This window comes from Ictalurus punctatus, chromosome 14 (genome assembly GCF_001660625.3).
Source record: "Ictalurus punctatus breed USDA103 chromosome 14, Coco_2.0, whole genome shotgun sequence".
In the NCBI taxonomy this organism is placed as follows: Eukaryota; Metazoa; Chordata; class Actinopteri; order Siluriformes; family Ictaluridae; genus Ictalurus; species Ictalurus punctatus.
Genome location: NC_030429.2, coordinates 20,933,168 through 20,959,143, shown reverse-complemented (window position 1 = coordinate 20,959,143; position 25,976 = coordinate 20,933,168). Strand labels below are relative to the sequence as shown.

At 39.0% G+C, this 25,976-nt stretch overlaps 1 protein-coding gene across 3 annotated transcripts in view; it reads left to right on the top strand.

The window, feature by feature from the left end:
* Nucleotides 1-9,167: 9,167 nt before the first annotated feature.
* The window catches only part of wnt7bb (wingless-type MMTV integration site family, member 7Bb), a 34,700-nt gene continuing 17,891 nt past the window's right edge, over nt 9,168-25,976 (top strand). The window contains exons 1-2 of one of the 3 annotated variants that reach the window (XM_017486244.3): nt 9,168-9,753; nt 20,321-20,547. In XM_017486244.3, the coding sequence (XP_017341733.1) occupies nt 9,752-9,753; nt 20,321-20,547 (229 nt within the window). In that variant the 5' untranslated portion in view covers nt 9,168-9,751. Of the gene's footprint in view, nt 9,876-12,434; nt 12,786-20,320; nt 20,548-25,976 lie in introns of those variants that run through there. The other 2 variants (XM_017486242.3, XM_017486241.3) reach the window with 2 other exon arrangements.

Below are 25,976 nucleotides of genomic sequence, written 5' to 3'. Positions count from 1 at the left end.
TCTCCTTTAGGATTTTCTGGTTAAGAGCAGAATTCAGATTTCCTTCAATTATGCAAGTTGCCCAGGCCCTGAAGCAGCAAAGCATCTCCACACCATCACACTTCCACCACCATGCTTGACCGTAGTTATGATGTTCTTTTTGTGGTATTCTGTGTTTGGTTTACGCCAGATATAACAGGACTTTCAACTCATAAATCCACAGATCGTTCTCCCAAAATGATTGAGGATCATCAAGGTATGTTTTGGCAAAATTCAGATGAGCCTTTATGTTCTTCTGGGTTAACAATGGTTTTCACCTCACCATTCTCCCATTTGCCCAGTGTCTTTCTGATAGTGGAGTCATGAACAGTGACCTTTATTGATGCAAGAGAGGCCTGTAGTTCCTTTGATGTTGTCCTTGGCTCTTTTGGGACTTCCTGGATGAGTAGTTGCTGTGCTCTTGGAGAAATTGTGGAAGGTCGGCCACTTCTGGGAAGGTTCACTACTGTACAGAGTTTTTCCAGTTGGAGATAATGACTCTCACTGTGGTTCTTTGGAGTCCCAGAGCCTCTGAAATAACTTTGAAATACATCAGTCTGGAACGGGTTACAATCACCTTCTTCCTCATCAGACCTTTTAAACAACTTCATGCTGTTGAAAAAGTTCTATTTATGTGTTGATTTGATTGAACAGGGTTTGCAGTAATTCGGCCTGGTTGCTTCTAGTCCAGCTGAGCCTCATTATGAATGCAGTTTCATAGATTTGGGGAATTAGTAATTACAATCCCAATCATTTAAAAACTGTACTTTGTGTTTACTCAAGTTGCCTTTGTTATAATTTCTGAAACAATTTATTATGAGATATACACAAAAACAGAAGAAATCAGAATGCAAATACTTTTTCACAGCACTGTAGGTGACCATAGATGGAACAACATAATTACCCCCAAAGAGACAAATTATCAAAAGAATTTTGGTGTGAATACAAAAATTCACATAAAATACTCAGCTCTCATGGATATCAAACAAATGCAAACACAACACAGGTGTATAAAAAATGTGTTAAATATAGGTGTGCAACAATTATCGGCACCCTTTTAGTCAATAATTTATGCTACCAGAGCTCTTATCTTGGCACGTAGTAGTACGTAGTAGCACAAAGTATTGACTAAGTGGGTGCTGATACTTTAAAAAAAAAATAGCCAAAATAGCCTCAAATTGGTGTTTTCATGGACTGGCACACTGTCCAGGGTGTACCCCGTCTTGTGCCCGATGCTCCCTGGGATAGGCTCCAGGTTCCCCATGACCCTGAAAAGGATAAGCTGTATAGACGATGGATGGATGGATGGATGGATGGATGGATGGATGGTGTTTTCATGATAATGGTAGTGAATGCTATCTAACATATCACTCCTTCACTCCAGCTCCCATTGGTGTTCAATTGTGTTGAGTGTAAAGTGGTGCCAATTTCCCTCACAATAATTGTGAGGGAAATATTCTCATAATTATGTAGCTGTATGGAAAACCTATTTCTTTCATCTCTTCATTTGAAACCATAGTGCTTTGATGTATTATTGTAAATATTGAATTTCATTCTTTCCCATTTATAATAGCTTTATCCTGCTCAGGGTTACATCATAGGAGTTATTCACAGGGCATCATACACACACACAACACACACACACACACACACACACACACACACACACACACACACACACACACACACACACACACACAAATTCACACCTATTGTCAATTTAGTCACAAATCCACCTACCAGCATGCTTTTAGGAGTTGGGGGAAACTGGAGCACTCCCCAATGGTGCAGCAGAAAAGCTCTGACATGATTGTCCAGAGATCGCAAATTCGAATCCCAACAATGCCACAGTTACCTAGGAGCCAAATATTTATGCAATATATTATAAGTATAGTAATAGTACAGATAACATTGGTTGTATTAATTTGATTTGTTTCTTATCCTCCATTAATATGTGTGTATGTTTAGGAACAGCTGGTTTTTATGTAGTGAGTCTGCTAAAAGGACCGGTCGCTAGTTTACTGGCTTGAAACTCAATACAGCCATTGAGCTCTTATCTCCAATACCCTAGCATTCTCATGGTCCATGGCCTCCCATTGTGAATCACATAGAGTACTGGGATCTTTCATAAACAGCAGTTTTGCAGTACTGTCACCATGTCACTGGCACAGGAACAGGTCAGGAGGAAAATTAAATCCCTTTACTCAGAGATAAAGAGGTACAGTAGAGTTTAACTTTGAAGCCACAGAACTGTTCTAATCAATCTTAGTGGTTTCTGGCAAAGCATCACAAGCCCTGTTTGAGAAGGGTAAATCGATGCAGACATCCTGAGCCATGTCTGGAATTGCTTGGGAAGTTAAAAAGCTCATACATGACATGTTAGTTATTTCCTCAAAAGAAAGTGAGCCATATCTGAAATGGCAAATGCAAATTAGCATTTGTTTTATGTACATTTCTATGGGAGTGAACACAAAAAAGTCTTTTCTGACTCCTTTTTTTCTTTATTTTTCTCTAAGCTCATGTATTCATGATGTGTCACTGACTTTCTACTGGAAAGACCAGATGCGCCATTTACATCTGGATCAGCCAGATGAGGAGGAATAGCAGATACAGCTAGATGCATTTGCTTATGCAGCTGTCTCAAAGCCACAGTAATGCATGGAAATAAACAATGGGACATGACTGCCCAAAAATCACATCTGCAGTGTTAGCTTTAAAACTCTTTGTTGCAGGTTGAGCACTGCCTTCTATTTCTAAATTCCATTTTCATCTAGTCTGTGAAGGAAAACAAACAAACCAACAAGCAAACACACAAGAAAGTCTGAGAGGCATAGTGGAGCATATTTCAAAGCCCAATATGACACCAACTGCCTTTCTTCTTGAGCAAATATGTCTCTTGTTTAATATTAACTGAGACATTACATTAAAAATATATTGATTAAGGAGTAATTTATATTTCTAAAATATAAATTAAATATAAAATATAAATCTGTGCTCAAAATCACTAAATTACTTTAGGTGAAAACAGAACACTGGCAGATGTGGCAAGGAGTGAATGGTTCTTTGGCTGAAATGGCAAATCTCTAAAATGAAGTGTTCAAGCTTTGAGGCTCTCTATGTCATGATGTAGAAGGTGTGGAGATGGGGGCCTCCAGGCCCTGTAGCATGTGTGGTAGACCCAGATGCCTCTTTTTGGTTTGGCATGCTTGATAAATTAATTCCCCTTGCCTGGTGTGGCTGTCGTTCCAGTTCAACTAGGTCCCACACAAACAGCTATCTCCGTAGCTTCTCTTATCTAGCTGTTGGACATGGCTACTTAATAATATTTGAAGTGATAGGAAGACATATGCACTGTAAATCAACCAATGAAGAGTTATTTGTAGCTCCAAATAATTTTAGTGACTACATGTATTTATCATGTTTGTATCAGTAAGAAAATTATACAGGGTGTCCCAAACGTCTCCATACATTAAAATGAACACTTTTTTTTTTTTAGTAAAATGTCCTCCAAAATGTTTTCATATTTAGTTTATATTATATATAATTTTTTTTCAGATAGCCTTTAAGAACGCGTTTGACAAAAGCAGAACGTATTGAAATCATTCTCATGACTGGATCGGGAAGCTGTCGTAAAGTTGCGATGGACTTTAACAGGAAACTGGGCGAGCACATCACACACACGACACTGCTGCCAAACTTATTAACAATTTCAAAAAGACTGGAAGCACTGCAAACCAACCAAGTTGTGGACGACCACGAACATCCACTCATGAAGACACAACCAACGTGGTGCTGGCAAACATAGTCCCCTACTATGCCTCCATACATAGTATGGAGACTTTGGGGACACCCTGTATTATAGTATGCAAGAGTAGAAGCAAATATATTAGTTATTAACTATGAGTTGGGTTGTGTATTTGTATTTGTGTTTCAGTGCTAAATACACAAATTTGTGTTTGTATCTGGTGAAGTTTGAATTGTTGAAAAGATCAGGTGTCCATACAGATCATGTTCACAGAAATTGCTCTGGCCTGTCAGTTCTACAGTTGGCATCTCTTCATCTTTAAGGAAATGTTTGTCAGGTATTTTTTTTAAACGTATTAACAGGATTAGTCTTGAAAAGGCATTCGGTCTGAAAAAAAATGAAACCCTCACAAAAATTTGAAGACGATCTGCAAACATGTATTCACAAGTATGACGTGATCTGGTAGGGAATAAGAGTACACAAAACTAACACATGTCCTGACAATAGTACTCTATAAAAAGTGGCTCCTGTTTGAAGAGTTTAATTAAAGCAAATGAGAGAATCCCCACCCTTTGTCCACAGGGACAAATAATACCATCTTTTTACAGGAACACTTCAAAAAATGTGTCTGTTTAAGTCCCTTGTGGAATTTTATACTGACATTTAGTCATACCAACAACCATCTGGTATTAGTGGTCTTATTTTGAAGTTTTTTATTTATTTATTTATTTTTAAAGAATTGTAAAGTATGGTATTTAGAACAAAGGCCCTTTGTTCTTCAGTTTATTTACATTAATGGTGTCTCATTGACTGAGATGAGTGACATGCATCAAATAAATAGAAGATGCAGAAGAAGGCAGTGGTGGCTTGGAGGTTAAGACTGTGTTACTAATTGGAAGGTTGGGGGTTCAAGTCCCAGCCACTGCCAGGCTCTGGGTTACTGATCGGAAGGTTGGGGGTTCAATCCCAAGCACTGCCAGGCTCTGGGTTACTGATCAGAAGGTCAGGGGTTCAAGCCTAAGCACTGCCAGGATCTGTGTTACTGATCAGAATGTCAGGGGTTGAAGCCCCAGCACTGCCAGTCTCTGGGTTACTGATTGGAAGGTTGGGGGTTCAATCCCAAGCACTGCCAGGCTCTGGGTTACTGATCGGAAGGTTGGGGGTTCAACCCCAAGCACTGCCAGGCTCTGTGTTACTGATCGGAAGGTCGGAGTTCAAACCCCAGCACTACCAATCTCTGGGTTTCTGATCAGAAGGTCGGGGGTTCAAGCCCCAGCACTGCCAAGCTGCCACTGTTGGGCCCTTAACCCTCTCTGCTTCAGGGGCGCTGTATCATGGTTGACCCTGCACTCTGACCTCAGCTTCCTGACATGCTGGGATATGCGAAGAAAAGAATTTCACTGTGCTGTATATGATCAATAAAGATTCATTATCATTATTTTAATTTTAAGCATCCATGTGTTTATAACTGTGTATGCACCTGATGATTTTATTGGACTTGTTTATCAGGAAGAAAGACATCTTACGGTATAGCAATAGTAGCTTCCAGTAAGTGCAGCTACATAGCTATTTTTTAATAGGTTAATAGTTAATGAGGTAATGGTGTGGTGTAGGGAAAGTTAGGGAAATACAGACAGAGAGAGAGAGTAACTGCTTCTTTAATACAGGTTGCTGTTGTTTAATGTCAGTCACGCACAGCAAATTGTCTTTAAAGAGACAAACGAATGGAAAACATTCACAAAGCCATCTCACACACTCCCTTACTATAGGCGCATATGGGCATGTCTCTCTTCTCACAGAAAATTCATAATATAGAGTGATGATGTTCACAGGTATCTTAACAGACTTTTGTACAATAATATTCAAACATTTAACCCATTTATGTTATTTCACTGCTGTCAGAAATGTGTGCATACCAGTTATGGATCATTGATTAATATTATTACGAGTAGGTTCCACTCAGTGCCACCCATCCTATTATGCAATTATTACTATGAACATACCCGTAACTACGATGAAACTAATAGAAAAATTTGAGTGATAAATGTATCTGGATCCTCAGACAGGTCCTGGAAGTTTAAGGGGTTATATTTTCGAAAGATGGAACTCTGTTATGATCTGCAATAATCTATTGACAGTCATGGACAGAGCATAATATGGATATTCACACTATTGTAGATCATTTGCAATGTACAATGCTTTCACAGCCTTCATAAACCTAGACTTTTGAAACAGTTTGTTGAAACGTTTCAAGAAACTAGGTGTAACAAGCTTTAAAGATGCGCAAGGAGGAGACAGCTCCCTCCCTCCTACTCACCACACTGCTCCATGGGCAATTTCAGACCTTTGGTTTGACGTACACCCCCTCCCACCATTTCAAAAGGGTGGTGCTGCTCTTCTGCCTATATCCTTCGGCCGGCTGGCCCCAGGAGAGACGAGGAGAGATAGAAGGAGTGAGCAGGAGAGACAGCAAGAGGGAGCGAGAGGAGAGAGAAAGAGAGAGGGAGAAACACAGTTCCCCAGAGATTGTGGGGGAGTGCCATTGCCCAGCATTGTGGAGGACTGCCCAGCAGGCTGAGGACAAGAAGACAGTGCTTCTTGTCGTCAGCCTGCTGGGCATTCCTCCACAATGCCAAGCGAAGGCACTGGATTTCTGGGTGGATGGCTGCAGCTCCTCCACTTTTCTGGCAGACGGCAGCCATACTACTGCCTCCCCAATGGACGGCTATGGCTCATCGCTTTTTCAGGTGAATGGCAGCCATACCTGGCAGACAGCAACCGCTCCTCCCCTTCCAGGTGGATGGCAGCGGATCCTCCGCCTCCCGGGAGCCAGCAACAACTCCTCTGTCCCTACCGGCAACCGCTCCAGCACCACCGCCTCCTCAGCGCCGTGATCCTCCGACAGCACCAAGGTCTCTCCGACAGCACGCCCCTTCTACTTCCCAAGTTTTGTCACCTTTGTAACAAACCTTAAAGATGAGCAAGGAGGAGACAGGAACCAGCTGAATATATACATAAGGCTTAATAATGAACAGAACATAAATATAACACAAACATAACAGAAACATAAAGCGCACATGCATCTTTCTCTCCCCCTCTGGCGCTTCCAGCCGCTCATTTATCTCTCTCTCCCACTGATTACACAACTCAGTGCCAGGCATGCATCCTCACAGCCTGGCCCCTCCCTGGTCCTTGTCACACTAGGCTTATATAATTCTAGAAAAACCAGAATTAGTTTAAATAGAAAGGCTTAAACCTAAAATGAATCTGTTATGAAAAGAATAAAACATGACAGGACATGCTGTTATAGGGGGAAAAAACTAAGGGGTTGGTATGTTATCCTATAACAGTACATCCTAATGTATTTTTTTTTATACCTCTAATACCACAGCAATTTGTCAATGTTTACAGTTTTGTGTTTATTAAAGAACAACACCTCATACTTTGTTATACCATTTGTAATTACATGTTGGAGGGCATGGTGGCTTAGTGGTTAGCATGTTTCCCTCGCACCTCCAGGATTGGGGGTTCAATTCCCCCCTTTGCGTGCATGGAGTTTGCATGTTCTCCCCGGGGGTTTCCTCCGGGCACTCCAGTTTCCTCCTCCAGTGCAAAGACATGCTTTGTAGGCTGATTGTCATCTAAAAATTGTCCGTAGTATGTGAATGGGTGTATAAGTGTGTGTACGATTGTGCCCTGCAATGGGTTGGAACCCCATTAAGGGTATACCCTGCATTATTCCGCGAGTCCCCTGGGATAGTCTCCAGGCCCCCCGCAATCCTGTGTAGGATAAGCGGTACAGAAAATGGATGGATGGATTGATATTTACATGTTCATGTAGTGCAACGTCAGTAAAAGAAGTTAGTTCCTTATGTTTACAACAGCTATTAACAGTAATTCCCTAACACAGAATTCTTTCTGTGGAATTCTGTGTTTGGTTTACGCCAGATGTTACGGGACCCAAACAGTTTCACTTTTGACTCATCAGTCCACAGAACATTCTAACAAAAGATTTGAGGATCATTATGGTGTGTCTTGGCAAAATTCAGACGAGTCTTAATGTTATGGGTAAACAGTGGTTTTCATCTTCCATGGATGCCATTTTTGTCCAGTGTCTTTCTGACAGTAGAGTCATGAACAGTGACCTTTATTGATGCAAGAGAGGCCTGTTAGTCCTTTGATGTTGTCCTTGGCTCTTTTGTGACTTCCTGGATGTGTAGTTGCCGTGCTCTTGGAGGAATTTTGGAAGGTCGGCCACTTCTGGGAAGGTTCAGTACTGTGCCGAGTTTTTCCATTTCGAGATAATGGCTCTCACTTTGGTCCTTTGAAGTCCCAGAGCCTTTGAAATAGCTTTGTAACCCTTCCCAGACTGATTCATTTCAATCACCTTCCTCTTAATTTCTAGAATTTGTGTCAATTTTGGCATAGTGTGTTACTGAGTAAGAGCTTTTAACCAACTTCATGCTGTTGAAAAAGTTCCATTTAAGTGTTGATTTGATTGAACAGGGTTTGCAGTAATCAGGCTCGATTGTATCTCGTCCAGCTGAACCCCATTATATATGCAGTTCAAATCATAGATTTGGGGAATTAGCAACAACAGGAGCAAATGCATTTTCACACAGGCCCAGTTGGTATCGGACAACTTTTTTTTTTTTGCTTCAATAAATAACTATCATTTAAAAACTGTATTGTGTGCACTGTAAAACCGGATAAGTTCATTTAACTCAAAAAATTTGAAGAAACTAATTACCTCAAAATTTTTAAGTTGATAAATCAATTTCTTTAAGCCAAATACACTTAAATATAACAAGTCAGAGTTTAATTTTTGTTATATTTAAGTGTATTTGGCTTAAAGAAATTGATTTATCAACTTAGAAATTTTGAGGTAGTTATTTTCCTCAATTTTTTTTGAGTTAAATGAACTTATCTGGTTTTACAGTGTGTTCACTCAGGTTGCCTGTGATGGACAGGTTGATTTTGTATTAATTTCTGAAACAATTTAGTATGAGATACACAAAAGCAGAATAAATCAGTACTTCTTCACAGCACTGTACTTAAACCAGCTTTATTGATTCAACCACCTCCACCACTGAGGTAACACACTAAATGATACAGTGCTTTAATTAACAAGTTTTATTTATTTATTTATTTATTTTTACTAGCACATAAAGTTAAACTCAAACAGGGTTTGTTTTCGCCTAAAATAGTCACTATCCTTTACAGTATCCTGTAAAATTAACAAAACAGTATTTTGCTGTAAAATAAATACTATTTTACATACTAAATAAATACTATTTTTAAGTATCTAGTATTTAGCTTCTTGGCTAAATGTATAGTCACGAGCCGCGAAATCTCTGCAGCAGCAGCAGCAACAACAACACCACGTGCAGCTGATGAAGAAGTCTGGCCAGCGCGCGCAGCAGCAGCGGCGAACATAAACGATGTGGGCGTGGCTTCATACACCTGCCTTAGCCTACCTGCCGGCAGACGGAAAGAACGTAAGATGTCGTCAGGACACCGAGAGCAGCAGCAGTCGATACGCTTTGGAACCTGATATCCTCCACCTTCGGCATTCCGCCGGGAGGGAGAAGAGGAGGAGAGAAAGTGCCGAAGAGGGAACTTGAGAAGCAGGTTCACCTGACTTGGAGAGTAGAAACACAACTCTGGTCCGCTTTTGAAACAAAGAGCGCGACGGAGGGAACGTATATAGCTTTAACCACGACAAGAGCTCGCGCTTCTCAATTTGCCCTTGTGTGTGTGTGTGTGTGTGTGCGCGTGCGTGCGTGCGCTCGCGCGCTTGCTTGCTCGTGTGTGTGTGTGTGTGTGTTCTACACCAAACAAAAGACTGCATAGCATCTATTAGGTTTATTTTAACTTTCACTATGGGTGTCGGATTCCCGAAGGCTTTAAAGGAACTCGGAGCACCTTGTCTGCCAGACAGATACAGTTGCTGCCTCACCTGTAGCTACAAGCTGAAGTGAAGTGCCAATGTGAGTGGAGTTTGTTGAGTTAATGGCCCGGGCACAGCGCTTTTTAACACCATGCCCAGATCCCTAACACAGTGGATGATTAAAGTGCTGCTTTGTTTCGCCATCGTTTATTTGCGACTCGGGTGAGTTCCGCCTTTATACAGTGATCTGACGCCGCATATTTGGGTCATATTTACTTTGTTTATTAGGAAGTGTGCACAGGCATACCGATACAACATAAACTAACCGCCGTATAATGCGCCTGAACATTACTCTGTTGACATTGTGGCTAAAATGCAGGTTGTTTCAGTGGCTCTAAGAACAATTGAACACTTTAGTACTAAGCACCTGTAACCGGTATTCGTACATTTCTGAACTGCTTTGTATAGTTGTCAGAAGCATGTTTGGACCAGCATGTTATGTGGATGATTTCCCTGCTGAGAGAAAGAAAGATAGAAAGAAAAACCCTCATAGAAATTTTAATCGTTTTAATGGTTATATTGGGAATTGTATTGGTTTTAATGGAAACTGTAATGGTCCCTGTGGGTCTCTACTGGTAATTTGTTGCCTTCTATTGGTAGCATGGCATATCCAGTGCAGTGGTCACCACTCTTCCCTCTTCCCTGAGATCTACTGTACCTTCGTGCAGGTTTCATCTCCATCCATAATCTAACACATCTGTTTTAGTTGATCAAGAACTCCTTAAGGGCAGGATGAGATGGTCAGGTGGGCACAATTATGGTTGGAGCTAAAGTCTTCAGGAAGGTAGATCTCCGGGAACAGGGTTGGTGACCATTGCTCTGGTAGATACCATTAAGGACCAATGATGATAGTTTTAATGTTTATAATGGGAATTGTACTGGTTTTAATGGACACTGTAATGGTCCCTGTGGGTGTCTACTGGTAATTGTTGCCCTTTATTGGTGGCATGTTATGTCTAGTGGATACCATTAAGGACCAGTAATGGTTTTCTGGTTAGCTGGTTTGTAATGGTATTTGTAGTGGAAACCCTTAGAATTTCTGTGATGGTTTTTATTGTTTTTTTTTTTTTTCCCAGCAGGGCTGTACACGCTCTCTCTCTCTCTCTCTCTCTCTCTCTCTCTCTCTCTCTCTCTCTCTCTCTCTCTCTCGTGCTCACTTTTCCTAACGCTCATTAATAACGGCTGTATTTCCACATTCCTACACTCAAACGCTGTGCGTTTTGCAATCACCTCACCTGTAGTTTCCAAGATTGAATGATTGTGGGACACTGAGTTCCTTGGTAAAACAGTCCTCATAACAAGGAAACTACACACGTTTGCTTTATTTATGAATTTTATTTTTTACAAGCATGTGCTTGTTATTAATTGAGGTATGCCATAATTACATCCTACTTAAAATACTCTGCTCTACACTATATGCATGTGCAAAAGTGCAAAAGTTGTAGGCACCCTACATTCTTTTGTATTATCTTTCTTTTCTTTTCTTTCTTTTTTTTTTTTTTAAACATGTACATGTCTTCTGCATTAGTGTGTCAGTGGAAAAGACCCAACATTCATTCCACCCTAACTAAATAAATTCATAAACAAACAAACATAAACAAATGTTGGGCTACATAGGAAAGTTTTTGCATGCCATTAAAGAAAGGAGGATATTAAGTAACAGAGCCCTTTTCATATAACATTGAGGAAGAGATTGAGGCTGTCTGGAATTACCTGCCGAAACATAAGCAAGTGAGACAGTCAAAGTCTACAAAAGAGCTATGGCAAGCTCTCTGAGATGCTTGAAATAACTTCCCAGCCAGTTTCCTTATAAAACGACACCAACGGTGTACCTAAAAGAACTGAGGCAATTTTAAAAGGCGAAGGGTAGTCACAATGAAAATTGATTTAATTTCGTTTTTATTAATCACTAATCATTGTTATACAGAAAGGTTTCCTTTAGTTATGTTAAAAAAAAAGCATCATTACTTCATGGATTTTCACAGCTGTAAACAATACACTTGGGAATCTATATGATCTATTTCTGCATCATTATTACTAGTGTAGTTATCCATATGTACCTCATCCGTGAAGTGAATAAAGGCCTGTATGATGTCCAATGTTTTAGCAGGTAAGTTATGTGCAGAGATGAGCAGAGCAAACCCCATCAGATATCTGTGATTTATCTGGCCAAACCTGTTTGCTTCCCTCAGGCCCTCAGCATTTAGTAAAGAACCCACCGGGACTGTAGCACTCTGCTGCCATACGAGACAGCAGGTGATGACAGACAGGCTTTCGGGTGCTTGTGCAGACAGATAACTTCATTCAGCCTGGAAGTAACAGTAGACTATAGTCTGCATCAGCTCCCATACTGGAGACCCCCTACCCTGTTTCATTTTTGTTTCTACCCCTAACATTTAGTTATCAAGTTATCTTTATGAGTCAGATTTGGTGGGTTGGCATGAACTTTAAACTGTAGGGTAATGTTCAAACTGAGAATCCATGGCTTCAGCTGAACCCTGCTTGTTAGCTGAGGTAGGGGCATACCTGCTGAACAATACTGACTCCTAGCCAAAATCAGAGTGAAGCTGATGTCACAGCAGGCATCCACGATCTATTGAAACTGGACTCAGGGTTGCCCCTTTTGTCAGAAGTAAAGTGGGCGGACAGACGCGCATCTACCCAATGGCAGCCCCTGAATCGAGAGAGAGAGAGAGAGAGAGAGAAAGAGAGAGAGAGAGACGCTCTTTTCCCCCTGCCATCAGAAAATCCTTAAAACCATCACATCGTTCCAGTTTGGCAACCACATGGTAACAGCCTCGCCCGCGGAGACATGACACACTCGCTCTCCGCGCTCGCTGCTGCTGCTGCTGCTGTTGCGCCGCGTAAAAAAGCTCGCTTTGTTCCACGAAGCAGCTCCAAATTGAAGACGGACAGCTTTTAACGCTCGCCTCAAAGGATACACAGAGATCGCATTTTTCTCTCCAGCGGCACTTCGCTCAATGTCACGATGATCGTGTTCTCGTCGCGCACTGTGCTGCTGTCAGTCTACTACCCGCAGATCTTCCTCATCCTCACCAGCGGCAGCTACCTGTAAGTGCGAGCATCAGAGCAACTCACAACTGCTCATTTAGACCATAGAAACTCTGCTTCAGCACAGTGACTCTGTCTTACTAATGGCATATTCCTTTCATACTTACAAACTGCAAACTTACAATACGTTGACACTTTCTCAGTTAAACGCGCAGCATCAACGCACAGGACTATACATCAGGGCGTCTTTGAAAACTTCAAGTCGCCCTTATATACATAAAAGTTCAAAACTCAATAAAGCATTGTTTGTAGTTTTGTGTATCCTTTGTGTAATCAGGTCCAATTGAGGAAGGCTATATTTCCAGCAAGCCCCTGATGCCTGTTAGAATAAATAAGCCGACTTATCTCTATTTATATAAGCATATAGAAAAATATAAGTCTGTGTAATTTTGTCACTCATCTCTGCAAGGAATTACTTTGCTTATGTAAAGTTGATACGTGATCCGAAAAAGAAGAGATCTCATTTGGCCACTGAGTGGCAGAAATGTTCAGGGGGATCGAGACGCAAAGCGCTGCTTGTGTTTCACACAGGTGCTGTCTCATAATACCTTTGGTTCCTGCAAGGAGGAAATGTTTAATAGCTAGAGTAATAACCTAGAGGGACACTTAAGGATTTGCCTCACCTGAGACAGACAGATGTAGCAACATCTATCTATCTATCTATCTATCTATCTATCTATCTATCTATCTATCTATCTATCTATCTATCTATCTATCTATCTATATGTGTGTGTGTGGGTGTGTGGGTGTGTATCAAATGCAATGCAAAGATGCCTTCAAAAATATTGAAATGAAATATTTCTCCATTAAAAAAATACTATAAAGTGCAGTAAACGGTAATAAATGAAACAAAGGCAATATTTGGTGTGATGGCCCTTTGCTTAAAAAAAAGTAGTCTCCGGTACTCCGGTAGAATTAGTGCAGTTTTATAAGGAAATGAGCTGTAAGAGTTATTGAGCATCTTGCAGAACCAGACACGGTTCTTCTGGAGACGTTGACTGTCCCACTTGCTTCTTATTTTTGCAGCAGAATCCAGCAGCCTTCATTACGTTTTTTGCCTGAAAAGTGGTCTCTTACCACTTAATATGCTGCTTTCTTTACTGACATACAAACATTTGTTCTGTAGCACTTAATTTTGTGCTAGAAACAAATGTTTGGGAATCTAAAATGTTTTTGTGCTGACTCGAAAATGTAGAAGTCATAAAATAAAAATCAAACAAAGTCTGTACGAGAAATAGGGTGCCTAAAACTGTGCACAATAATGTGTGTGTGTGTGTGTGTGTGTGTGTGTATGTGTGTGTGTGTGTGTGTATATATATATATATATATATATATATATATATATATATATATATATATATATATATATATATATAATATTACAAAATGGTCTTTTATGCAGTCACCTGCTGGTTCCTGGCTGTTCCTCGAATCGTTCAGTTTTAGAAATCGCCTTGGGAAACTGTCAAACTGAACTCTTAAATCTGAATGCCGGATACCCCAAATCTGAGGTTAAAATAGATGTGGCTTTTGGTCCGAGTGGCCCAGTATAGCCTCGGTCTGCACATTACCAAACGACATGTCATTGTTTGTTTTTGCAGTTTGAACCTTCTTTATTCAACATATAGTAAATTCTGTTTTTCAATTTTGATTCATTCACTAGAATAAAAAGTCTACAGGTTGTGATACACAATTACATGTAATTAATAATAATAATAATAATAATAATAATAATAATAATAATAAGTTACTCGATATTATGAATTTTTTTTTCTTCTGAAACCACCTTCAGGTTAGTACAAGTTTTATATTGTTTATGTACCAGGCCTACTGTGGTACTCACAGAATCTCTATGTCAGTACAGTCATGTGTAAACATAAAAAACGAATAAAACTATAATCATCAACAGGTTTACAAATTCAGTTTAATCAAATGGAAACTAGTTTGTCTTCCAGCTCCGTTTGTGCAAAAGTAAATTGTAGGAACTGAGCAAGGTTGTGAGGTTGAGATCGGAGAGTTTCCCGTAAGCATCTGGTGCCAGCCAGTTCACATTGGTAGTTTTGAGGTTGTTTTAGTCAGATTTGTTTTAAGTGGACACTGAACTGCATGATATCTTAAGCCAAGCACAAAGAGACCATTTATTTTCTCTTGTTTAAATGTAGAGTGCATTTACTTGTCTGCAGGATTATTTATTTATCATTTACCAGAAAGTCCTGCTCATGTTGAAATCTTTCTCATGGTACATGTTTGATTTATTTCGCTATATTTTCCATCGACCACAATTCCATCAACCACAATTCCATCAACCAATGCATGGTTTATATGTAATGGTTCTCCAATTAAATTAATGTTTTTATATTCTGTTTATAGAACTACCAGAAAAGTGTGTGTGCTTTCTAACAAAAACTCCTCGATCTTTTGCTCTTTTACTTTCACCATGAAGCCCACGAACCTATTAATCCTTTCAGTACTGCTGAGCCCGGACAAACCTAGTGTCATGTAGCATTGTCTAACTTCCACCTTTGCTGGTCTGTGGAAACCACTGTAGAGGTGGTGAGCGGTACACTGTGTACACACACACAAGGGTTTCCTGAAAACCTCACCACCAGACCATGACATGATCAACAAACAGAGTTGACTAGATGCAATGGTAGGGTGACATCACCGCAGACCTGCCAGCCAGTGATTGTCTCTAGCCCCCGCTTTATTCCTCTTCCTTGTCATAACCTGGCCTGAGGTAGAAAGTTTAAATTCAGCTTGTTAAACCAAAACCACCACTAAGCAGACATGTCAGTCAGGGCATTATACTTGCTGGAAAGCTGGCATGCCATTATACATGGTCTTTAGTGGACACCAAATAAACAATAAGAGGGAATGGTTTGCTAGTATGAAATGAGTTATGGAAATATTGCTCCGTAATAATCTAAATTTAATTTCTGCATAATTTAGAAAAGTGTATTTACAAATGAGGTTGAAAAGGGATTATAGCTATATAGACTGTTACAGAGTGTGCTTTTTGCACTTTGAAAAGACATGACATTCTCGAAAAAGATTTTTGTATTCGTCCCAAAGTACAAGAACTTCAACAAACATTTCTACCACGTTACACTGCACAACATGTCATTTTAGCAAGTGAAAATATCTAGAATATAGTCAAATTTATCTAGTATTCCTTATTATGAGATTACAATAAACTAAATATAAGACTATTAATCCTATTTCTAGACATTATTACTCATTTCAAGTTTGTATTTTTTTTATTCTATTGGCAGATAATTTGGCTTCTTTCGAGAAATAAATGCTTAAAATTAGCTAAATTATCTGCCAAGACTATTTCAAGCTTGAAATGAGTACAAATGGCTTTGAAATAGGTTTAATAATCTTATATTTGGTTAATTGTAATCAGAAATACTAGATAGATTTGACTAGATTTCAAGGTATTTCCACTTGCTGAGATGTCATATTTGGCAGTGTAAGTACAAAGTTGCACATAAATGGAAGTAATTTACCTTATACCTCACGGGCACATACTAAAGGAGCATATTCTTAGCTTGTATGAATCTATACAGTAAATTGACCCGAGGAAGATAAGCGTTAGTTTCTCTCAAGTTGTCTTCCACATGTACTTCCAACTTTTTTCCCTTTATGTTTGTCTCATCTGGCTTGCTCATTAGAAGCATTTTCTGAAAGCTGCTCTGACAATAAGTGTATAGTGACAAGCATTTTGATATAATTGTCAAAATTGGTAGGAAATCCTACTTAAAGCAAGGTTGAAATGTTTACACACTTTTATTTCTGTTACAACTTGCTTAGTCACATTAAATCTGGAGTCTCTGGTGGTAACTCCAGGAAACCTTCTGTAATGTATTTAGAAACATTAAGGTTTCTTGGAGTGCTCTGACATAATAACATTTCCAACGTCTGTACTAGTGTGAGAATTTCATTCATTCAAAAAAATAAAATAAATAATATATATATATATATATATATATATATATATATATATATATATATATATATATATATATATATATAATTTTGTATTAGTAATTACTTGTTATTATTTATTTATTATTAGTGTTATTCTGGCTCGTCTTTTTCCCTGAAGATAATATTCACTACATGCAGTTGCTTAAACTGAAAATACAACTATGTCAATGTTTGAAGAGAAGTGCTTGGTCTGGCAGATTACTTGGGGCAGGAGTAAGTGTCCACTGACTCATTCATGATGTGGTCTACACTAGATAGCTCGTAACACCTTAACAGCAGTAGTTCTTTCTTTTCTGCAGTTTGTGCAATTTCCTGCAAATATATGTCTTAGGGTCCTACTGCTGCAACACCTTACATTTTTCCTTAAGAGTTTCAATTGTGTATATATACTTTACCTGCTTCCATTTGCAGTCCAAGACACATGGATTTGATTCTCTGCAGAGACGAGAGATGTATCCCAATCTTGGAGCGAAGGACACGTTTGTTGGTTCCTCATCTCCGTCTTCATTGCACATGTGGTTTTGCATTTAAGAATAATTCTTAAGCCTTTGTGCACATGGAAATGCAACTAAAGTAGACTCAAGCCAACCATATCCAATTTCCAATGAACATTCCCTCCCTTTTTTCCCCACTTTCATGTGTTTTGAAAGGGAATCCATAAGTTGTAAGTGCCCTACCCCCACCCCCTCCGCTCATTTTTTTTTCTTTTTGCTGACACACAGCTTGCATGCTGCAGCCTGCCCTGCTTGTGGTGGAGTCCTCAGTGGTCGACGTCATACTTCAAAGCTGGCATGTGCTTCCATGGCTTTTTATGGCCCTTGTGTCTGATATGTTTGAAAGACATATATCTGCATGGGTTAGATGGTTGTAAACAAAAGGGCTAGGTTGTTTAACACTGCCTTTTCACAAGTACAAACTATGCCCAAAATACCCAATGCCTATTTGGGAATGATTGTCAGGACTGAATCAACAGAACAGAACACTGAATAGAGTGCTGATTTCTGAATATGCCACTTGAGAATTGTGGAACTTTTCAGGCATCTTACTACAAACTAGTCATCATTGACTGCTATCGAAATGCAGTTTGATAAATGTTTACTGTTTACAGTATTTATTGCTAAAAAGAGAAGAATATTTGAAATTATATATCAACCATCCATATTTTATGTGTTTGAAAGGACAACAAATTTAGGTCTGTGGTACATTTAAACATCTTCGAATGGTGTGCGAATCTCCCATGAACTCTTATTTGTGTTATACCGTCTCCGTTTTGTAAACACTGTGAGATCCCAAATTAAAAGGAATAACATTTATGGTGACTTCAGGGTCAAGATGTGAACCACTTCTAAATTTGAGAAGCAGAAATTACAAATTGTGTCGTTGCCTGCGGCATGCCTGGCGTTGGTTAGGTCTGGAAACAATTCCAGCTATGTTACCTAACAATTAGTGTACCAACCCAACTTACTTTATCAGGGACTTGTGCCAAACCATTGTGGACAAACCTCATCCACAAGAAAATAAACAAAATATCATTTTCTGCTCTGACCATTCCAACATGCATTGTCAAATATTTGGCCTTTATACCTTCTAAAATATATAGTGTAATCTATTTTTTTTTTTCAGGAGATTGTGATGAGTGGCTGTAAACATACTCTGTTCTTGCATTATGTACCCCTTATTAATGTATGCTAAATTGGTACAGAATATAGACTAGTTCATGACTTCCTATTAAACAGTAAGATATTTAATTAAATAATTACATTAAATCAGGCCTGGATTAACAGAGTGTGGTGCCCTAGGGTCACCACACTTGAAGTCCTCCTCTTCCTCCCACTCATACACACACACACACACACACACACACGCACACACACACACACACACACACACACACACACACACACACACACACACACATATATACACACACACATATATATGTATATGTATATATACACACATGTATATATACACACATACACACACACACACACACAAATGCAATCAAAATTAATCAACCCCCATTGCAAATCAGGTTATTGTCAAAATTGACAGACTTTCAGCTGTTTGCGATGAACAAATCAAACAAAAACAATTGAAATAGTTCAACACAACGAATGCTTCTAGTGGTTTCCCCAAATTCAACTGAAAATGCAACTTATAATGACTTCTCCAGTTTCAAAATTATTCAACCCCTTCATGACAAGCATCTTTAGTACTTAGTAGAGCACCCTGTTTGCTGTTATAACCTGCTGCAAACGAGATGCGGCGCTTCTGGCAGTGTTCCTGAAGAATCTTAGCCCATTCCTCATGAGCAATGGCCTCCAGTTCAGTAATATTCTCGGGTTTGCGTGCTGCAACCGCCTTCTTCAAATCCCACCAGAGATCTTCTATGGGGTTCAAGTCAGGTGACTGTGATGGTCCTGTAGAATCTTCCAGGACTTCTTCTGCAACCAAGCCTTGGTGGAATTTGAGGTATGCTTGGGATCATTGTCCTGTTGGAAGTTCCGATGACGCCCAAGCTTCAGCTTCCTCACAGACAGCGTGATGTTTTCTCCTAGGATTTCCTGATACTTTAATGAATCCATCTTGCCTTCCACACGCCGAGCCACCACTATGCTTTTCCGTGGAGAGAGTACTGTTTCTTCATTCTTCTTCCTCCAGACATACCGCTGATCCATTTTGCCAAAAAGTTCCAGTTTTTGTTTCATCGCTCCACAGGACAGGATCCCAAAACTTCTGTTGCTTATTTATATGATTTTGAGCAGACTTTTCTTGTGCTTTTGGGTCTGAAGTGGTGTATGTCTTGGAGTTCTGGCATGGAAACCTTCTGCATTTAGTACACGCCATACTGTGCTCGCTGAAACCTCAGTGCCTGTTGCCACCAAGCCTTGCTGCAGGTCTTTTGTAGTCACCCAAGGGTTTTTCACTACCTGCCTTCTCAGAAATCGGCTTGCCGCTGTTGATAGCTTCCTTTTTCTGTCCCGTCCAGGCATTTCATTTATTTTCTGCCCCTAGCCAGTTCAGGTATTTCATGTGTAGCTCAAGCACACCTGGTGCAACTAATGAAGCCCTTGATTAGTTGCATCAGGTGTGCTTGAGACAACACCTGTTTTGCATATTTGTGCTGTTGTGATGGATTCTATTCAGGGGGTTGAATAATTTTTAAACTGGAGAAGTCATTATAAGTATAAACATATTGTATTAACTGTTAACTTTGTATCTGTTTGCATGTCTTCCAGTAAATAATATGTATAGAAAATATGAAAATATTTTAAAGGTGTAGTCATTATCTCGCCTAGTCCTATATATGGATAATATGGCCGTGAAGTAGTTTTTTTTTTAGCATTTCATGCTGTTTAATGACCTGTATGGGACAGTAAACTGTATCACATGAATTGTGTTGCATCTATGTAACATTTTGTAAAATATATACATTTAATTTAAATTTAGTACTTCTGTGTTAATATCCTACATGCACCATACATATCAATTTGATTCTCTACTCTAATTAACTGTGTCTCTGCTTCTCTTCTCTTTTTAAGGGCCCTTTCCTCTGTGGTGGCCCTGGGTGCCAACATCATCTGCAATAAGATTCCAGGCCTGGCTCCTCGCCAGCGGGCCATCTGCCAAAGTCGTCCTGACGCCATCATTGTAATAGGCGAGGGGGCTCAGCTGGGCATCAATGAGTGTCAGTACCAGTTCCGCTACGGTCGTTGGAATTGCTCGGCCCTGGGAGAGCGTACTGTCTTTGGCCAGGAACTCCGAGTAGGTCAGTCTGTGCTAAGGGCTATTTTTGGTACACTCTGAGAAAGAAAAAGGTCAGTTGGAGATCTCATTTGATGTAATTTAGAAGAATCTCTGGTGATTGTATAAATAATTCTTTTAAACTTTATCAACATATTGTTATTTTGATAAGGACTGATAACAATGTTTTTTTTTTTTTTAGCAAAAAAAAGCCTTCTCTTATATTAACAACTATGTTTTGGGCGCATTTGGTGAACGTTTTATTTGAGAGCTATATACTGTCAAGGAGACATGGAAACTCATTGAGCTTCACTAGGATGAGCAACATTTACAAGCTTTACATGCATTGCATGATGCTGTCAAAGCTGGTGAAGGCTCAGTTGCTCTAACTTCAAAGCGAAAGCGAAATTATTTAAATATTTTGAGAGCCAGCTTTCACATTATGCAAACTTCATTCATGCACTCTTACCCAGTCAATAATCCTGATACTAAAACTTTACCTTCTTACAAAACCACATTTGTAAATTGGTCTGATATAGTACTGCATTTTACACAGCCATCGCATATCCAATCACACAACCACAGGTCTAATCACTTATATTACTTCAGTGATTTTTTTTTATTGCCTTGAGAACATTTGTCAAGTAAGTGAAAGAATATACATGACAGTTATATCTGCGTCTATGCGGCTTGGCATTTGCTGAGTTTAGGACAGAAGACCTCCCACAACATCCTGGTTGCATTGAACTTGTGTACATTAGAGGGAAGATCCTTATGAAAAAATGTACCAGAGATATTGCACATGAGGCATCTATATATGTACTGTATAGTGCACATTGTGTCAGCCAGTAAGTTTAAATCTTTATAAATGGTTGCTATTCTGTCTCTCTTCCTCTTTCTTTCTTTTTTCCTGTCAAAATGAAGTACAACCCAAAAAAAGATTTATAATACTTTTCATGTTAGAGTGACATTCCAGAGAAGGCCATAGAGAATATGCCTTTTTATATACAGTGCATCTGGAAAGTTTTCACTTTTTCCACATTCTGTTGTTACAGCCTAATTCCAAAATGGATTAAATTCATTATTTTCCTCAAAATTCTACAAACAATACCCCATAATGACAACGTGAAAGAAGTTTGTTTGAAATCTTTGCAAATTTATTAAAAATAAAAAACAAAAAAAAAGCACATGTACATAAGTATTCACAGCCTTTGCCATGACACTCAAAATTGAGCTCAGGTGAATCCTGTTTCCACTGATCATCATTGAGATGTTTCTACAACTTGATTGGAGTCCACCTGTGGTAAATTCAGTTGATAGGAAATGATTTGGAAAGGCACACACCTGTCTATATAAGGTCCCACAGTTAACAATGCATGTCAGAGCACAAACCAAGCCATGAAGTCCAAGGAACTGTCAGTAGACCTCCAAGACAGGATTGTATCAAGGCACAGATCTGGGGAAGGGTACAGAAACATTTCTGCAGCATTGAAGATATCAATGAGCACAGTGACCTCCATCATCCATGAATGGAAGAAGTTTGGAACCAGTAGGACTCTTCTTAGAGCAGGCCGCCCAGCCAGACTGAGCAATCAGGGCAGAAGGGCCTTAGTCAGGGAGGTGACCAAAAACCCGATGGTCACTCTGACAGAGCTCCAGCATGTCTCTGTGGAGAGAAGAGAACCTTCCAGAAGAACAACCGTCTTTGCGTCCATCTCCATCAATCAGGCCTGAATGGTAGAGTGGCCATACAGAAGCCACAGCCTGCCTGGAGTTTGCCAAAATGCACCTGAAGGACTCTCAGACCATGAGAAACAAAATTCTCTGGTCTGATGAAACAAAGATTGAACTCAGAGCCCAGACTTGAACCCAATTGAACATCTCTGGAGAGATCTGAAAATGGCTGTGCACTGACGCTCCTCATCCAACCTGATGGAGCTTGAGAGGTTCTGCAAGGAAGAATGGGAGAAACTGCCCAAAAATAGTTGTGCCAAGCTTGTAGCATCATTCTCACTTGAGGTTGTAATTGGTGCCAAAGGTGCTTCAACAAAGTATTGAGCAAAGGCTGTGAATACTTATGTACATGTGCTTTTTTTGTTTTTTATTTTTAATAAATTTGCAAAGATTTCAAACAAACTTCTTTCACGTTGTCATTATGGGGTATTGTTTGTAGAATTTTGAGGAAAATAATGAATTTTATCCATTTTGGAATAAAGCTATAACATAACAAAATATGGAAAAAATGAAGAGCTGTGAATACTTTCCGGATACACTGTATTCCTCCATTTCTCCTTTTAAGAATGCTTTGTTGGTGTTAAAATAAGATGAGATTGAAGTTGAAATCCTTTGCATTGTTAAATATCTAAATATCGTGCTCTATGTTTTATTTTTGCACAAAGTCACTTTTTTAACAGTTAAAAAAAAAGCTAATATGGCTAATATGCAGGTGTACTTATCGTTAAATAAATATATTACATGATTTGTTATTTTTATATTACTTATCTAATCAGAATTAGAAGTATTTATTTAATTTGCTGCACATAAATCTTTTTAGTTTTGTAATATGCTTTAAAAACAAATTACTAGCAGTAGACATAATAATGAACATGGGCCAAAATTACATGAGTTAAACGCTGAAATATAACAATTAATCAGGAAAATATTGTTATCGTAGACATTTTAAACTATTGTCACTTATCAAAATGGCGTGCAGAGCTGTTGCTTCAGTTGACGAATACGTTCATTGCAATTGTAATATAACTGCCAGGCTCATAGCTATAATTTACTTCTGTTCAGCTGTAGTTTAAAAAAAAAAAAAAAATTGGTGGTGTGTTTTTTTTTAATATAGATTGTTAGAGATTGTTAGAGGAAATTTGTAATTTGGTTAGTCTGTTTGTTCTTTGATACAAGGTCTAACATTTATTTATTAGAAGTGCTTTTTCGTCTAAGGTTAAATGCCAGCAATTGATTGCACATATTTTAATGTCACATATCAAAACATTAGAAAATATGTGTCGTGATGCAGACAGATGGACCCTTTATTAAAACCACTTTAGCAAACAAACAAAAGGGCCAATCAATACTCAGAAGCATGACGCAGGCAATGGTCAAGCAATCAGATTAACTGGATAAATGAGAAGCAGGTTATGGTGAAACACTAATCAGGACCTGTGTCCATCGACATTGCATGTTCTTTAAATGCTTCGGGGTTTCTCCGGTTTCCTCCCCCAGTCCAAAGACATGCGCAGTAGGCTGAGTGGCATCTCTAAATTGTCTGTAGTGTATGTGTGCGATTGTGCCCTGCAATGGGTCGGCACTCCGTCCAGGGTGTCCCCTGCCGTGTTCCCCGAGTCTCTTGAGATAGGCCCCAGGCCCCCTGCAACCCTGTGTAGGATAAGCGGTACAGAAAATGGCTGGCTTGATCTGGAATTGATATATATATATATATATATATATATATGTGACAGTGTTCATTGTTGAAAGGACTGTGCAAATAAAATTGAATTGAGTTTAATTGAAAAATAGGCAAATAACAAAAGCTTGGACAATGAATGAGAGTTTGGGTTATTTAAAGGGAGTAGCGTGATAGCAAACAGGTGAGTTACCTTAGTAATCAGGTGGCCTATGAAGAGGTATAGGAGTTGGACTGGAGGTTCAGTTTTATTTAAATGCCATGCACAGGCCAACATGTAGTAATAATTTTTAAATGCAATATTGTGATAGTAAACTATCAAATCCCACTAGTAAACTATATAAATATATAAATATTGTCACAGGGAGTTTTTTCTTGCCACCATTGTCTTTGGCTTGCTCATTAGGGATGAAAATCATAGATTCAAATTCATATATCCTGAATTTATATATTTCTGTAAGGCTGTTTTGGGACAATGTCCATTGATAAAAGCACTATCCAAATAAAAGTGAATTAAACTGAGTTTTCACTAATAAGCTGTTTGGTACTCATTTGACTTTCGCCTGTACTTTTCACTATTTTGAGAGAGAGAGCAAGAGAGAGAGAGAGAGAGCAAGAGAGAGAGTTGAGAGAGAGAGAGAGTTTTATTAGAGGTTTGAGAGAAATTCAAATGTCTAGCATGTCCAAAAAACACAGTTTTTATCTACTGAGTTTTTAAGCCTCTTAACCATACAAATAATTTTACAGCTGAGATAAAATTGTTTGTAATGACTTCAGAGGGTTTCTTCATATTTACTCTTGTGTTGACTTGGGTCTGATAGATCCAAGATGTTACTGTGACACTGATTGAAAATATCCTTCTAGAAACATGCTTCAAGTTTGAGTTCAAGAAAATAATTCCTTCTCATTCCAGTTTCCTTATTTTTATTATATACTGTAAGTGTTCCTATTCCTATCCAACAATTTTCCTTGAATGGATAGTGTTGTAACTCAAAGAGTTAAAGGTCACATAACCACAAAGCTGATTCGCTCTCTGCTTGGCCAGTCTCAGAAAGCTTGGACAATCTCTGGCCATTTTAGTTTGACTTTCCAGTGCGGCACACATTAATAGCTGGGTTATTGGGATATTACTAAGCCCCTTGAGATTTCATTCAAGGAAAGATTCTGTTTCAGAAAAATGGTCAGGTAATCTGATCCTCATTTCAGTATTACCCGGGAAATATACATATCTGTGGAAGGAAAATAGTGGCTAAGACTCTCTATATCCTATTGAAAAGCATAATACATTTTTTTTTAAAGCGGAAAATGGAAACGCTATAGATAGTGAAAGTTTATAGAAATCATATCATAGAAAAATGATTGTGATTTAACTTCACAGCAGGTAGCCAAGCAACTTAAAATGAAAAGGGAAATGTTTTGAAGTAAATACGAATTAAATTTCAATAAACCTCTACTCTTTGTATGTTGCAAGTGTCATTGCGTAACTATGAAAAAGACCCCATAATCTTGTGTTTGAAATGGGACTAACATAAAGGCTTTTCCAATCTCCACTACACAACAGAGGTGTTGAAAGAGAAAAGTACTCAAAAACCCTTTTGCGTTTACCATTCTGTCATCCTGGTGATTCAGTGTATCCATGTGAATGGAGTTTGTCACTGAGCTCAGAGAAAAATTGCTTCAGTACAAACTTGTACCGCCCTTACTCACTTCACTGCTAGGCCAGTGGAAGGGCAGGTGGATGAGTCTTTCTACCTTAAACAGTTTTGGGATTTTATCAAGCACATGGATATTATGCTTACAGAAAACAAAAGATCTCTGTCCAAAAGAGGTTTTGGAATGTCACTGGAATGGTTTTTGTATACTGTTTACTCATAACTGTGTTTGTTATCTCAGAGTCTGGAGCTTTAATATGGGCAATGCGTTGCCATGTCTTCTTAATCTATACTGCTTTGGCTAGTGAAATTGGTCAGATCAAACTCAACTGACCTTAAGTTCAAAAGTTATGTCAGTATTTACATAGGTAAGGTTCTTTAGTGTTCAGA